This window comes from Microtus oregoni, unplaced genomic scaffold (assembly GCF_018167655.1).
Source record: "Microtus oregoni isolate MIOR12 unplaced genomic scaffold, Mior012 000011F_ref0000422, whole genome shotgun sequence".
NCBI classification, from domain to species: Eukaryota; Metazoa; Chordata; class Mammalia; order Rodentia; family Cricetidae; genus Microtus; species Microtus oregoni.
The window spans coordinates 45984771-46001659 of record NW_024543070.1 but is presented as its reverse complement, the minus strand read 5'-3'; the positions used below and the strand labels follow the sequence as shown (position 1 = coordinate 46001659).

The window sequence follows — 16889 nt, the reverse complement described above, 5'->3', positions numbered from 1 at the left end:
TTTACATCTTTACCCAGTGCCCACCTGGGATGCAGGCAAAGACAGGAGTGGTTAATATATAACACTGCCGAAGAGGAAGGCAATGCAGGATAAAGAGTAACTCTGGCGACCTCCAAACAGCACACACTAGCCTGAGGCTCCCTGAATGAAGTCTGGGAGAGTGAAAAGAAGTCACAGCCCCAGATCGGTCTGGCATCCAGGCCACTGGGTGCATTCCTCAGAGACAGGCCCAGTCAAGCGTTCAGCATCCAACTTTGGGCCCCATAACCGAAAATAAGAAGATCTGAAACCAAACGCGGATGAGCCTGCCTTGAGTCGTTAGCCTCCCCTGGGCAATGGCTGGAAATGATTTCAGAGTGATGAAGCTCTGGAAGGGATGTGGGACGCTTCAGTTTGAGCTGCAATGTTCTATAAAGGAGAGAGCCTCAAGTCCATCTCCTCTTGCTAAATAACACAGGAGTTACAAATCCATCTTTCCCATACCATCTTCAAGAGGCGACTAAGTGGGGAAAACACAACGAAATGTAAACATTAAAAGATCCAAGTGTCCTTGTTTGCTTTCTGTTGGTGTGAGAGCAGGGACCAAAACAACTTAGGGAGGAGGAAAGGGTTTGTTTCAGCTTAACAAGTTACAGTCCCTCGTAGACGGGAGTCAGGGCAGGAACCTGGAGGCAGGAGCTGATGCCGAGACCATGGAGGAGTGCTGCCTACTGGCTTGTTCACCATGGATTGTTCAGCCTGCATTCTTATAGAACCTAGAACCTGTGGCACTACTCACAGGGCGTTGGGTCCTCCTGCATCTAATAGCAAATAAGAAAATACCTCACAAACCACTCTGAGGATGGTAATTCTTCAACTGGGGTTCTCTCTGCCCTGGTGACTCCACTTTGTGTCAAGCTGACAAAAAATGAACCAGCACATTTTAACACAGTATTTGACTTTACAGATCAGAAGGGCGATCAGGAAGCTGGGAATGGATCCAGCTGTACCACGCTTGGGCCTGCCTCCAGCGGACTCTGCATCCTACTGCGGATATTCCTGCTCATCTGTGTTCCTTGCTGCTCTATTCATAATAATCAGAAATTGAAGACAGCCTTGATCTAAGTCCAGATGTATTAACCAAAATAATTAAAATTAAAATAACCAGAAAAATGTAAAAAAAAAAACAATTGGCCTGCTATGTCTAAATGAATTACTATGTTCTTTTAAAAATGAACATTTCAAGGTTACTCTGACCTTCATCTAACTTTTTTTTTTTTTTAAACAAATCACAAGACAATAGTTTATTCATTCCATTAGAGAATTAGGTAAACTTCATATTACAAAACCAAAGTAAGTATAATTTTGAAGAATTAGAATATCTTCAAGAAACCAGTTACAGTTTAACTGAAGTGGATGTGAACACAGGGTTGGTGTCTACTGAGGAAGGTCATGTTGCTCTAATATATGAAAAGATAATGAGATACACTTTCTTAGTCATTGAGGAAGAAATTTTCTTTCTTGACAAGCTGGTACTATTTCTTTTTTGTAGCTCTTTTCCCTTCTCCTTTCTTTGGTTTCACCTTTCCACGGAGCTTCTTTAGACGTCTTTGCTCATCCTTAAAATCCTGATGCTCATCTCTGTAGAGGCCAAGGAAACGGAGTGTGCCCATGAGTGCAAAATACGTGTTGTGATTTGGATACCAGTCGTAAGTCTCTTTCTTTTTGGCCAAGGGCTGCTCCCTGAACATATTCACCACTTTCATGGACTTTGAATCGGTAGGCCTGGCCACTTCACCAAAGATTCGGGCACTTAAACGAGACATGCGCAGTGCATATTCTGAAAGCGAAGCCATTTCTTAAGCCGTGAGGTATAAGATTCCCTGTGTCTGACCTTGCTCGCGCGTCCCGGAAAGCCCCCTTCATCTAACTTTTATGTTGACTATGGTCTTTGTGGGTTTGCCCTTAAAACCTCTGTATTCCTGAGCTTGGGCACCAAGAGACTTTGCAGAGACTCAAGCGCTCTCTTGTCTGGCCACCAATGAAAAGGACTCAAAACTTTTAATTTGATTAATTAGCATGGTTGTCAATAACTATTGGGTTCATATTGGCGGGGTTCATTTCAAGAGGATAACTTTGGGTAGTTGGTTTTCTCCCTCACATTGTTAAGATAAGGTCTCTCTTATTTCTGCTACCGTGCTGTGTACTCTAGGCTAGCTCTCTGATTGCTTCTGTACGAGTGCAGGGATTACAAATGTGGGCTACCACATCTAGCTTCCTGGTTGGGTTCTGGGGATCAGAATCACATCTTCAGGATTGCTGGACTAGAGCTTCTAAACAGTGAGTCATCTCTCCAGCTGTACACTGACCCATCTCCTCCATCCACACACTGACCCTTCTCCTCCATCCACACACTGACCCGTCTCCTCCTCCACACACTGACCCTTCTCTGTGGAATTCAGTTCCACAAACACCTTGGCAGATGCTCTTTGTCTTTTGCCTGGAAACAAGCACATGCTCAGAGGTGCTGACTTTTAGTGGGGTGCAGCAAGGGAAGCCCATCCTGAGACAGAGTGTGACCTTAAGCTGGACTGCAACACACTCTGCTCTCGTGGCAGTCTCAAGTTTACTATCAGCCGCCGACAATGGCTAGGGAAGGCCTGGCTCTGTGGTGGTGTGCAGGTCAGCATCACTCTTTCCAAAGGGTTTTATGATACACACTAGAGAAAAGTGGAGAGCTGCGAGCAAACAGACCAAGTATTTGGAGGTATAGCAACAAGGTTAAAACATAACTCAGGCTTAGACTCGGGCATCTTCAGAGCCTGTCAAGGAACATAAAAATACAGACAAGACAAGAGCAGTAAAAAATAGGGACGGGTATGGCCGGCAGGGATGTGGTAAAAGTCTTCAAATTCTAGTTATTTTAATAATGTATTCTGAGACACACGTACAGACTGCAGTGCTCTGGGGGTCAAAGCCTGGGACTTCTGGGCTCTGCTAGGCCCTTAGATCATTGCTTCCTCAGGAGTTTTATGACAAAACTTTATGATCAAAGCAACTTATAAAAGAGAGAGTGGAGGCTTACAGTTCAGACAGTGAGTCCGTCGCCATCATGGAGGATAGCATGTCAGCAAGCAGGCACGTATGGTTCTGGAACAGTAGGCAAGAGCTCACATTCTCATCCAGAAGTGGAGGCAAGGAGAGAGCTAGCTAGTAACACTAGAGGCTTTTGAAACTGCAAAGCTCACTCCCAATGGCAGGCCTCCTCCAACAGGCCACACCTCCTAATCCTTCCCAAACAGCTGCACCAGTTGGGGACCAAATATTAAAAACATGAGACTACATAGGCAACTCTCATTCATACCACCTGAGCAGGTCATCCAATTATCAATGGAGTTCAGCAGCCTTTGTTGAATCCAGTTTGGGAATGAGGATGCAAACATTATTCCTTCCCACCTACCACCATGGGAGAGGCAAGGGTTCAAGACCTCCCCCTACAAGCTAAGGAGCAAAGAGGGGAAACAAGGTTTGTAAACGCAAATTGTAAACCAGTGTAGTTCAAGGCCAATGAACCTACCACAGGTGAGACTGCCTAGGTCTGCAGAGGTGCTCCGGCAGAAGAGCATTATGTGATTTCCGTCGTGCTGGAAGAGTTAGCAGGAGCTTGGGAGACAGGAAGTAGTAGCTGAGCCTTCTCGCTTATTTCAAAAAACATTGTCTTTTCTGGGATTAAAGTTGCAAGCAAACATTTATAGTGTCTCTGCAAACCAACTGGGCCCATCTGTGGATCTTGTTAAAGATGAGGGACAAAGACTTTGACAATGATTTCCAATGTCTAGGAGAGAACCCAGAAATACTCTCTGGCAGCACAAATGGCTGAGAGCTCAGCAAAGCCACATGGGACTGGGGGGCACTTCTCTCTCTATGGGATCTGCTGGAGTCCAGACAGCCCTTCTCTTAGCCCTAGCACTGCACTATTGCCGACAGCTTGGGTAGCTCATTCCAAGGACTGTATAAATTCCAGAAAGGATGGACCTGTCACAATATTTATGTGAGCCCAGCAATTTCAAGCTGTTCATTAATATGACTTTTTCCATCTCAGTTTGCTGTGTAAGATTCATAATTAATCTTCCAATAGTTATCTATCTATCTATCTATCTATCTATCTATCTATCTATCTATCTATCTATCTACCTACCTGATGTGGGATTCCCCTCTGTATGCTGTGAATATGTTTTATTACCATTGGTTAATAAAGAAGCTGCTTTTGGCCTATGGCAGCCCAGAATAGAGCAAGGCAGGAACTCTAAGCAGAGATAGAGGAGAAAAGAAGGCGGAGCCTGGGAGAGGCCATGTAGCTGCCAAAGGAGAAAGACACCTGCCCACTGGAACCTTACCAATAAACCACAAGCCTTGTGCTAAAATATAAAATATTAGAAATTTAAGATGTAAGAGCCAGCTAGAAATATTCCTAAGCTATTGATCCAACAGTATTGGGATTAATATAATTTCTGTGATTATTTGGGGTCTGGGAAGCTGGGGAAACAAATAAGCAGCCTCCCATTACACCTGCCTACCTATGTATTTTATTATTTATTGAGGCTGGGAATTATTTATTGAGGCTTGTGCAAAATGGAGAAGCCAGAGGACAGCTTTCAGGGGTTGGCTCTCTCCCACTGCTGTGTGGGTCCTGGAGATGGCACTCAGGTGGCCAGACTTGGAGACAAGCATGGTAACCCACCAAGCCATCTGCCCAGCCAGGTAATTCATCTTAACTGAGTAGAAAATCTTTACAAAAGAAAGATTCCTGCTACAGCTATTATCCAGGGATCTATAACTCACTGGTGGGAAATACCCTCTGTTCATTTTTATGGTTCTTCAGTTGCAGGCAGCCAAATGAGACCAAGTTAATTTATAGTGTTTATTGACCCACAGGTTGAGAAGCAGGGCTAAGGAAGCAGACACCACTGGGATACTGTTGGTCTCTCCGGTCTGTCATTCATTTGCCTTTAGTTTAGTCCGGTGTTGGGAAAGGAGCCAATGTGTGGTCTTTTGGTTAAAGCAAGAGAAAATGTCAATGCATCTCGGTACTGTTCTCAACAACTGAGTTTCAGAATCCCCTCCAATGTGCACCAGGAGGAATGGCTAAAGGATGTGAGACAGGTGCGCCATGTGTCTACTCAGCCACAAAGAAGAGTAAAATTGTGCCGGCTTCAGGATCTGATCCAAATGCATCGTATAACCCTAGGAAATTCTCAAAGAATAAAAAAAATGTTATTTTAGAAATAAAATGTTTTTACAAAATCCATTATTATATATAAAGAATACACACCAGTTGAAACATCAGCAACACGTGGGTCCTGCCGCCTGCAGGTCCATTTCTATGCTAAGCCTCTGCGGCTCTACCATTCCCCATAGACAGTGTGGATCCTCAGAGCTCAGCCACATGGTCCGAGTCAAGGCTGTGTGTTCCAGGGTGACACCCACTCTCAGCCAACACCAGGGGAGACTGTTGAGTAATGAAATTGTCTGTCTTTCTCACAAGATGGCTTGTCATTTTGGGGCACATTCTTAAGTACCCAGTGCCAGTGATTCAGTCAAAGAAAAGATTTTTACGTGGAAACTGACGTACTGGTTACTGTTTCTTCTAAGTCCTTATTTCTGTTGCTCTGATGTGACTGAGCAGCAGGATGCTGCACCGAAGGAGACCACCAGTTGCCCTGAAGTTAATGGCGTTCAGGACCAGCAAAAAAATGCATGGGAAACATAAAAGATGTATGGGATCATAAAAGTCATAAAGGCAAGACTCACAGAACCTGTTAACAGTCAAAGTATAATGGTTTATGAATGGTGAAATATCTTTTAATGGGTAAAATTAAAAACCCATTTTAAATGAGCTGAAATGTCACAAAATTATAGCAATGGAGACTCATATTTCTTTCATTGTCACAGGTAGATCAAGAGAATGAGGAGTCAAAACTCAAGCTGGTAGGTCTTCAAAAGCTTTCTCTTTTTTTCCCTTTCTTTCTTTTTCTTTTTCTTCCTTTCTTTTTGGTTTTTTGAGACAGTATTTCTCTGTGTAGCTTCAGTTGTCCTGGAACTCACTCTGTAGACCAGGCTATCCTCTAACTCACAGAGATCCTCCTGTCTCTGCTTCCCTAAATGCTGGGATTAAAGGAGTGCACCACCACTGCCCAGTTTCAAAAGGCTTGCAAATGCTTAAAGAATGAAGAACCTTTAAAAGTACCAATAAAGATGAGTTTTATTTTTTAAATCCTACAGCTGGAGAGATGGCTCAGTGTCTAACAGCACTTGCTGCTCTTGTAGACAACCAGGGTTCAGTTCTCAGCACCACCATGGTGGTTCCCAACCATCTGTAATTCTAGTTTCAGGGTTATGCTGCCTCTTCTGGCAACCACTGGCACTGCATGCACATGGTGCACATACATACAGGTAAACACTCTTGCACATTAAATAAAAGTAAATATTTAAAAATGATCCTGATACCGACATGCATCAACACCCACCGAGGATGTTTCTGTTCTGAACATTCCTTCCCTCCACCAAAATTCAGTACTCTCCCTCTCTCCCTTGCTAAGAATGTCATCTATGTTCTGGGGAATTGAGTGAGGTGTCAAAAAATTTAGGCACAGGAAGGATGTGGTAGCAGACATTCTATATCAGATCATAAAAACACCTGCCAAGATGTCCAGTGTTCTACCTGGCCACTAATTCCAGATGCATGCAGTTTACACTGAGTCTGGGAGGCTCTCCAGGAGCCAAAGCATAAGCCACATCATCCTGCCGCCTTTCTCTTCCTCCTTCTGAGTTCCCTCACTGTCCTGGGAAACATTTCCGTTTCTGGAGGCAAGAGGCTCTCTGCCCCCCCCCCCCCCCCCCCCCCCCCCGCCAGATCTCCTGTCTGTGTCTTTCCCTCTGCTAGTCTGTTCAAATTCAAACTCCAAGGACACATTTCCTTTTACTCTCTGGCTTTCTTTCCCCTCACCCAAGAATTGACCCACCCAAACAAGATGGCCAGCCAAGCCCCAGAAACTGACGGATTCCATCCGGGGGTGAGGCCAGATAAGGTGAGTCTGTAAATCTCCCCAGATGGTTCTAATTCAGGGTAAGCTTAAAAACTTGAGAGCACTTACTCAAGGGGAAGTTCTTCAAAAGAAAAAAAATCTGGTTAATATTTCATGTTATTTCACAATCATGCACAGTATTACATAATCATACACAAACAGCAGACGTTAGGCAAGTCCTTGGAAACCAGTCTAAACCTAAGTCTCAAAGAGAGATTTGAAGAAAATTGTAAAAATATTACATGCCACGGTAAATACCTACTAATTTGTGGTGGTGGGCATGGGGGCATCGGATATCTGATTGTCAACCTAATCCAGGGAGAACACTTGGAAATTCTTGCTTTCTATCTTGTACTTTTAATTGTTTTGGGGTTTTTGCTGTTCTTTTATTATTTTTTTCTTTCCTGTAGAGCATCCAGTTAGGGTCAGGCTCCATAGGCTTTTCGAGGAAAGAGCTGAAGCTAAATTGATTGCAACTGGTGACCAATAAGACAACCCCAAGCCAAATCAAATCCTGACATAGCTGGATCAAATCCTTGACAGAAAACAATGCTCACCCCAAATCCAAACCGCCCTCCTTGTTCTGTCTCTGATGGGGTGCAGGCTCTGCCTAGTAGCATAAGGCCATAACCAGCTTTCTGTTCAGCTGCCTTGGCGACTGCCTAGAACGCAGGTCCTCAGGAGATGCCAGGCTTTTGATGGGGTGAGGACTTCATGTACACTTAGTTTCAAATCAGAAGGGATCATTGGTCTGTAAGGTCATCACTCCAGCAATAAAATCTCATAATTAGAAGAGATACCACAATAATAGGCAAGCATACAGAAATAATTGACAAGGAAAAGATAGTGGCGTTCAGTCTAAGGGCAATGTGCAAAACACAAGCTCCAAAGCCAGATCCAAATCTCAGCTCCACCTCCTGCCAGCTGTGTGCCCTTTAGCAGTTCCTGAACCTCTCTGTGCTTCACTGATCACATCTCCAAAGCAAGAGTCATTTTAAAAACTTCCCTTGCAGGGTTTTTACAAGAACTAAATCAGCATATATCGATTAAAGTTCTTGGCAAATGATATTTAAGGCAGACTTTCTGTTTAATTCCATGGATGCATCTCTCCTATGAAGTGGTGGAGATCGCCTTGGAGGGTCTAAGTGAAGAAACAAGAAAGGGAAACACAGCTGGCCACAGAATGGTGTCCAGCAGCGAGCTATTGGAATTGTTTTCAAAACATGTCTCATATGCAGGTGCATATGTATGTGTGTCACATACGTGCAGTGCCCATGCAGGCAAGGAGAGGGCATCGGATCCCCCGGAACTGAAGTTGCAATCAGTTGTGAGTTGCCATGTGGGTGCTGGAACCTAAACCTGTATCCTCTGCAAGAGCAGCCGGGACTCTTAGCCTTCCAGACATCTCTCCAGTTGCTAGCTTGGGGTGTGTGTGTGTGTGTGTGTGTGTGTGTGTGTTCCAAGCCTCCCCACAGACACCAATATTTGAAATTTATCATACGTGCTTCCTAAGATGGTGAAGAATTTGCACATGCCCCACCTCCCAGCCCTGACATCTTTCAGTGCACTCTCTAGGTTACTACAATACCGAATGCAATGTAAACTCGGTAAATATACTACTGAGGGAAGAGTGAGAAGGAAAGCCGATGTGGCCATCACAGGGCTACATGCAAGCAGCCATCCTTGCCTGGGAGAATTTGTCAGTGAGGAAACTCACAGGTATGATGGCAAAGGGTTTGAGAAAAGAGGATCTAGTCTGTTCTTCTTGCGTACTTTTTTTTGTTTTTTTTTTTTTTTTGGTTTGGTTTGGTTTTTTTTTTTTTTTTCTCTGTGGCCTTGAACTCACAAAACTCTATCTGCCTCTGCCTCCCAAGTGCTAGGATTAAAGGGGTGTGCCACCACTGCCCAGCTTACTGTTCCTTAAAAAAAAAAAAAAAAAAAAAAGATTTAGTTATATGTGTGTTTTATGTGTACTGGCATGCCTGGGAAAATCAGAAGATGACAGTAACTCTCCTCCAACTAAAGCTACAGGCTGCTGTGAGCTCCCATGTGGATGCTGGGAACTAAACCTGCGTCCTCCCAAGAACAGTGAGTGTTCCTAACAGCTGCATCTTCTCTGCAGCCTCTAGTCTGCTCTTCTCAGTCATGCTGTGTTTTGTCCAAGTCTGGGGACCACAAAGGATGCGGTGCTTATCTGGTGCCCATCTCAGCCCCATCCCTGTCCCTCTCTCTCTTGATACAGGTCTGACTATGTGCTGTGTAGTCCTGGGTAGCCTCAAACTCATCAAGTAGAGCAGGCTGGCTTTGAACTCACAGATACTGGCCTACCTTTGCTTCCCAAGTGCTGGGATTAAAGGTTTGTGCTAACACACCTGTCCCTTCAGTTCCACACTTATATACTGAGCACACACATGGAACTAGCTGTATGTGTGTGTGCATCTGTCTGTGTGTCTGTGTGTGTGTGTTGTAGAATCACAATAAATAAAATGCAATCACTGTCTGAAACTCGTGGAGCATGCTGAGGGCTTTCCAAGGCTGGAAACCAAGGAAGGTCTCCTTACTGATTCAGCAAATGCCAGCTGTTGGCGGGGGGCACCAACTCAGTCAGGAATCCTCAGAATTATGTAAAGGCAGACAAGACAGCAGGGTCTGTAATCCCAGGGTTCCCATGGTGAGGAGGCGGGCAGACGTGGGTGAACCCTCAGAAGTGTGCAGATCAGCTGACCTTTGTACACAGCTGTCCACAAGAGACACGTCTCAGAAGAGAAGGAACGGCTGACACCTGAAGCTGCGGAACCCCACATGTAAAGACTCCTCTCTCTCTCTCTCTCTCTCTCTCTCTCTCTCTCTCTCTCTGTCTCTCTCTCTCTCTCTCTGTCTCTCTCTCTCTCTCTCTCTCTCTCTCTCTCTCTCTCTCTCTCTCTCTGTCTCTCTCTCAAAATACATATAGTCAGTTAAAACCTTCTTTGCCTGATCCCAAGCTGACTGCAGACTACCAACAGTTTGACCCCTCCAAACCTGTTTTCCGGGTTCTTCTCTAATTTCCCAGGATTCCCCTGGAGAGAGGGAACCCTGCTAATACCTCCCTCAAGTCTTAGTTCTTCTAGAAGATGTTGCTGGTGTTTGGTTCTCTTTTCCTCAAAACTCAGGTAGAAAAAAATTTTTTAAATAGCTCAGATTTTATACAAGAATGGACTTAATGATACATAAAATGCACTATTTAAAGTAAGAAAAGCAGTTTTGAAAAATCTCTGATTCCGACTCACAAGGTAAAATATAGATTATGTTAGAATAATAACATGACGGTAGGCACAATGGGGGATAATTATCCTTTCTCCTCCCATCCTTGGCCTTGCTTTTTTCTCTTGCCCTTGCTGTCTAAAGTGTTCTTCTAGCACACACAAACCGCCCCTGCGTGTTTGCACACTGCCAAGTGATACCCACAACCTGACCCAGAGTCCAGCGATCATGAGGAGAACTGCACCGAGAACACACGAGTCAGAATGAGTTTAAGAAGTGAAGCCAACCTCCTACGTGTTGGCTGAGACCTCACCCTTAGCAGAGAGCTGCCTTAGGAGAATGAGGGGTGATGTGGGGGCCTTTTTGAATGACAGCTCCCTAGCCTGGCCTTAGATGCAGTTGATAAAGTGTGCTCCTAGGCTGTCTCAACCGTGATGGTCAAATCTCACTCATGCATTGGTGTATTTTCCTACAAAAACCAGAAAATCAAAAGAGAAAATAATAGAACATTATGAGGCAATTGAAAGGCTTTTCCCAATCTTTTAAAACTGTGCCATCAGTTGCTGTTTCATTTATCTGTGACTGTATCTGCTACTGGGGAAGCCCAAATGCAATAGCATAAAACTGCAGAGAGTTTTTCCAGGAGGAAGGAGAGGGAGGGGAAGGAGGGAGGCCGATGGGAGGAGGAGCCGCTCCCTCTCATTCTCCTGCTATTGCTGGAGACTAGGGCCTGTGTGTTCTAGGTGCTCAGCTGGGCTGAGCAGGACACCTACACAAGGCTCTCTGTGTGCCCTGAGCTTGCTTTCATCTGGGCAGCTGAATTCCGACAGTCCACAGCACCCTGTGCTGCCTGTGAGGGTCAGTCTCTTTGGTCTCACAGCGACACTGGTGCCATCTTTTACTTACTGTGAAAGAGCAAGAGAAATGAACTAGACTACACTCCTGCTTCGAGGGGTATTTCAGAGCTTGCACCTGACGGCCACATGGTAGCTGGTCAGCTTCGTGTCTCTTCTGAGATTCCTCCCATCTTGTCAATCACTCACCCCAGTGTGCATCCGACACAAACCACAAGAGCACTTCATACTTTGTAGATCTTAATTTGAAGCTGGAGCTCGCAGCCCTTTTCATGGCCGTCCACCTCACCACTGCCCATGCGGGTTTGGCGTCCTGTGGCTTCTCGGTTCTACCCGGTATGTGGCATTTACTAAGGGAGCTTTACTAACGTTGCTGGTTATGGAGTCCACCATGTTCATGCTCTCCTGCTCCGGAGAAGCTGGGTCCCTCCCCGCTTTCATCCTCCGCTGTGTTCCGAGGTTCTTCTCAGCTGTTTCCACCCTCGGACAGCCACACTTCAGCTCATCTGTGCGCCATGCACCTGCCAACCCTCTTCGGTTTTCCTATTTTAGAAAGAGGGGCCCGAGTTCCAGAGCTATAAACCTTTAGATATGGTCTTCAGTATGGTCGTCAGAGCATCGAGACGATGATCATTCTCTCCGGTTTCTGTTTTATTTTAGCACGAGGTCTCACATAGGGTTTTGAACTCTCTGTTTAGCTAAGGACAGTCTTGCCATTTGATCTTTATGCTACACACCACTGTTCCCTCTGCATGCAATGCTAGGGGCAAACCCAGCCTGTGCACGCCAGGGAAACCCCCTGTTGCTGAACCATACTGCCGTCTTGAGTGGCACCAGTCTGTACTTTGTCCCTAAGTGGGCCCCAGTGGCACCCTAGAAGATGGTGGTCTATCCTGGGAAATGATAACCAAGAAGATTGTCTCTCTTGGAAGATGGTGATGACAAAGAGGTCCATGCAAGGAACCCTCTTTTCAGAACCCACAGTCATCTGAAGAGAACACACTATGTGAAGACCCTAGAGGCCCCACCTGAGTACACACTGGAGCTTACAAAGGTGAGGGTTCTCATCCCGAATTCCGCCAACAGCACGAAGTGTCTTATAGCTGAAGCTGTGGCTTCGGTCCACACGCAGCAGGGACTCCCGCAAGTCCCCGCGAAGACCAAGGAGGTACACAGCCTCAGGCTGAAGACACTCACACACAGCCACAGAATAGACTAGTCTGGTGTGAGTCTATCAGTAATAAACCAGTGGATGGCATGTGTATGTCTAGGAAATCCTACAGAATTTCTCATGAATTCCCTCAGTTGATCAGCTCGGCCAGGGGCGCATGCGTGGACACAATATCGTCTCTATTTTTTGACCTCCATGTTTGGTCTCTCACACCTAAATACTGAAAGCCTGTGGGAGACGGTTTCACACAGAACTTCACCCGATCCAGCCAGCTCCTTCAAACTTCAATTCCCAGACAAACAGCCAACTGGGTACGAAGGAAAATAGTGTTAGCTGTGCACGTGGGTTACCTCCGGGAAGTCTGAAAGGAGGAGGGGCGGGCACTCTGTGAGGGGCTTCCTGTACCCGTTGGACAAGCTAAGAGAATGCTGAATGGAAAAGGGACCCCAGCTGACAATCCCTAGAGGAATGACGAGCTCAACAATCTAAAGGGAATGCACTCATGGATTCGGTTTAGAGGGGGCTGGTTGTTGGGTTTCTTTGACTGCATGAGCACTCACGCATGGAGGTACCAGCAGGAGCGGCACCTTTGAAATCTCAGCCACACAGCCCTCCTTTATTCCCTCAGCAAATATCCATTGAAAACCTGTTGTGCTCAGACACTAGCTACTCAGATGCCAGGGAGACAGAAGCCAACAAAGCCAAGTCTTTCTCTTGACGAGCTTATGTCCTAGAGAGAGGAGACAAATGGTTCGTGTGTGGGCTAAGGTGGGCTGTGAAGAGAAACCAAGCAGGGGAAGGAGAGAGGCAGGACTTGGGGGAGGAAAGGGGATTGTTCTGCATAGGAGGACCAGAAAGTTCTCTGAGATAGCACCATTGGAGTAGGGGCCTATAGACAGTGAGGGTGCGGAGGCAGAGGTGTGAAGGGAGGCAGGGGTGTGAAGGGGCAGGGGTGTAAAGGCGGGGAGAGGGGACAGGGGCATGGAGGAGGCACAGAGAGGCAGGCATGTAAAAGCAGGATATTTCTAGCAGAAGAACAAGCATAAAGGGGGAACTCAAAATGAAAGCCACTTTAGCCGGCCCCACCGCTGCCCCATTCTAAGCTCTTTCTTGCAGGCCAAAGCTTTACAAATTTCTTGTCAAGACTTAGCCTACTGCAAGACCTTAATTATGCTCCTGGTAACTGAAAATAGGTTTTCTTATCTTCTCAAGAAAACAACATCAGCCAGGCAGTGGTGGCACACACCTTTAATCCCAACACTGGGGAGTCAGAGGAAGGTGGTCTCTGTGAGTTCGAGGCCAGTTTGGTCTACACAGCTAGTTCCAGGACAGCTAGGGATGTTACATATAGAAACTCTGTCTTGAAAAACCAAAGAGAGAGAGATACAAATGTGCCTCTGACCCCTACATGAGTTGAGCTCTGGAGTGGATCAGTGTAGCACATGCTTAGCAATCGAAAGTCTCTCTGGGTTCACCTCTGGCACCTTAGGGGCAAAGACCTCTCCGCGGGAAGTCAGGCAAGCCTGGCCTGACTGTGAAGACTTCCGTAAGTGCATTTGATCAAAGAATGACTGCTGTGAAAATAGTTTTTTGTTTTAAAGATTTATTTTATGTGTATGTAGGTGTGGCTAAGTATAGTATATATGTTTATTGCATGAATTCAGTGCTTGCAGAAGTCAGAAGAGGCCATAGGGTCCCCTGAAACAGCTGGGAAATAAATCTCCTAGAAGAGCAACCAATGCTCTTCACCACTGAGCCATCCCTCCAGCCCTGAACACATTTTCTTCCAAGCACATCTTTAAATGATACAAGAAAGCCTCTCCCTCTTGGTCCAGTTTATTTATGTACTTCTATATTTTATACATTGTTTTTTCAAGTGCAGCAGATTCCCAGGCCTCAGAAGCCCCATCTTGTAGCTAAATGATTTTTTTTTCTGAAGCAGCAGTATCTTTATTCCATACTGAAGGCTTCCTAAGCTACTTCTGTGAAGCTTTTTAAATGACCTGCACCAAAGACTGCTATCCTTCCAAACACCTTAATCCTGTCCTTAACACTGGCTGTCATCGGAGGATGCAGGTGTTCCGGTCTCCCAGACAGACCTGAGCCCCTGGAAACACTTAATGGGCAGGTGATGATTGACACCTGCCACCCTTGCTCTGGCTCAGCCATCTGCAAAGAGATGTGGTTCTGGGGTCTCTGACTCAAGTGTGAGCTGACTGAGAAGTTCTGTCCACCCAATGCGTTACCTGCAAGTTGTTACACAGAATGAAGTTAAGAAGTTAAGTTACACACTCAGAGAACAGCAGCTTATGCTGTTTTTTAAATTATTAATTTACTATCAACACAGAAGGTTGTCATTCAGAAAATATCATTTAGTTCAATGTTTGATAGCTATACAAACAAGAAAAAAACATTTCTAAGATAGTTTCTGAAAGCTGACCAGGCAAAGATGTGTGTGTTTGTCTGTCTGTCTGTCAGTCTGTCTGTCTGTCTGTCTGTCTCTCTCTCTCTCTCTCTCTCTCTCTCTCTCTCTCTCTGTGTGTGTGTGTGTGTGTGTGTGTGTGTGTGTGTGTCAAAGTCTTGGTCTGTAGCCTAGGTAGGTGGCTGATTTTTCAGTCCTCCGGCCTCTTCCCCTGAGTGTTGGTTACAGTATGTGTCACTACACCCAGATACTGAGTTGTACCATTTATCTAATTATTCTTTTATAAATAAAAAAAAATTGGGAGTCAGATATCAGGGTAAGACCCTGAATGATCACAGAAGTAGCAGTGAAGTGACAAGTGGCCAGCATTGTCACATAGAAGCAAAATCCATCTAGAGGTTCTTTGATGCCCATCATCCTTTTTTGAAGTAAACTGGTGCTGCTAGGAGAAGATGTGTCTCCTTGTCATGAAAAACCTTGTGTTCTTAAAACATCTTCAATGCCATATTCTGTAGGTCTCTGAAGTATCTGAAGATCATCTGTTTATCTCAAATGTATCTATTTAACCTTTGTGTCATGGCCACAAATTTGATTGTTATAGATGACTAACCCACATTTGATTGTTATAGATGACTAACTAACCACATTTCTGAACTGTCTTAAAGAGTCTGTAATAATAGCCTTTAAGGACTAGAACTTTACATCGCATTTTTAAATGCCCTGCATAGGTACAATATCTTAAACAAAAATAGAAACATATATACAGAATGTTAAAACAAAAATAACCTTAAATTTTTAGTTATATACAAAAATATCTTAAATAAGAGTAGACACATATATTCAGTGTAAAAAAAAACTTAAATGTATATCAATATACAATAATCTATACCAATGTAAAATATTTAAGACTAGTAGGTGCTTTTTTAGTTAAAAGTCTTGGGTCAATATTATCTCAGGGCCTGTACCTGAGGCCTGTAGGACAGAGAAAAGCCCAGCTTGAGTCTGAGGGATAGATAGTCTCAAAGCTACCGAGGATGAAACAGCAAAATCTAGGTAGCTGCTCCTCCAGCCAGAGAGAGGGCTTGGCTGTATCTCATTGGCTGGAGGTACACCCGCATCACACGATGTCACTTAACCTATATAAGTTGGTGCTCACAGTAATAAACAGAGTTCCTGCTTTGACTTGACTCCCTATCGCTTCATTGTAGGGCTGATTGTCCTGTAGAATGGGTGGATAGTGCACTCACCTTTCCCTGGGTAATAAGGCTACAGAGGCCTGTCAAAAAGTAAATTTAATAATCTTTGCTTTTATCCTATCATTCCTATATCCTCCTTTCCTTTTCAGAAAGAAATCCCTGACTCTAATCTCCTTTACTTAGTCCCCTCCCTGACTATGATTGCAATCAATCTCCTAAACAATGACAAACATCGATAATCCTCCGAACAACAAAAACCACCCACTCCACCACTTGGGAATGTGGGAATGTGGGCATTGTGTTCTTAAAATTACTTCCTGTTGTCTGGGGTGATGGCATCTTTAGGGGATCCTGAGAAAATCTGAGATAATGGTCCAGTCTCCCTGTGAAGGGGAAAGTGCAGGGTTTATCTGAAGTCCTGGCTGGAGGAGTCTGTGAGACTGCACCATCTCAGCTAACCACTTTGAAACTGAACTGAGCAGTTTGCCATTCAAAGCTGACATTTGGGTGGCGTTTATCATAATCTAGATGGAGTCATTGTTGTGGGGCCTCATCATTCTTTCAGAGACTTCAAGGGTCACTGTTTAAAATGGTCATGGTTCACTGGCGAAAACTTAAACATTTTACATGTCATAAGCAGCAGATCTCAGAGAGGTTAAAGGATCACAATCTATTAAATACATCTGGGGTATACAACCATGCTACGTAGTTACCTGATTCAGACTCAAGCACAAAATTATGTACAGGAAGCTAGAAAAAGCCCATTTCTAGAATTAGTCAGTACTGTATATGACCGTTACTATCACAGCAAAAAGCACATCTCTCTATATATAGATATATAGATATTAATCTTATAAATTTTGGGATAATTTTTATATTTTAAAGAAAAGTTTTAAAGAGTCAAAATAAAACCAAAGAATTATGAGGTTAGTGACAATAGAA

General features: G+C 44.7%; 1 protein-coding gene across 1 annotated transcript; it reads right to left on the bottom strand.

Moving 5' to 3' along the window:
* Positions 1–1250: 1250 nt before the first annotated feature.
* LOC121453595 (28S ribosomal protein S33, mitochondrial) lies at positions 1251–1867 on the bottom strand. The gene has a single exon (XM_041660472.1). The coding sequence runs from the start codon at positions 1833–1835 to the stop codon at positions 1515–1517; it is 321 nt and encodes a 106-aa protein (XP_041516406.1). The 5' UTR covers positions 1836–1867; the 3' UTR covers positions 1251–1514.
* Between the last annotated feature and the right edge of the window lie 15022 nt (positions 1868–16889).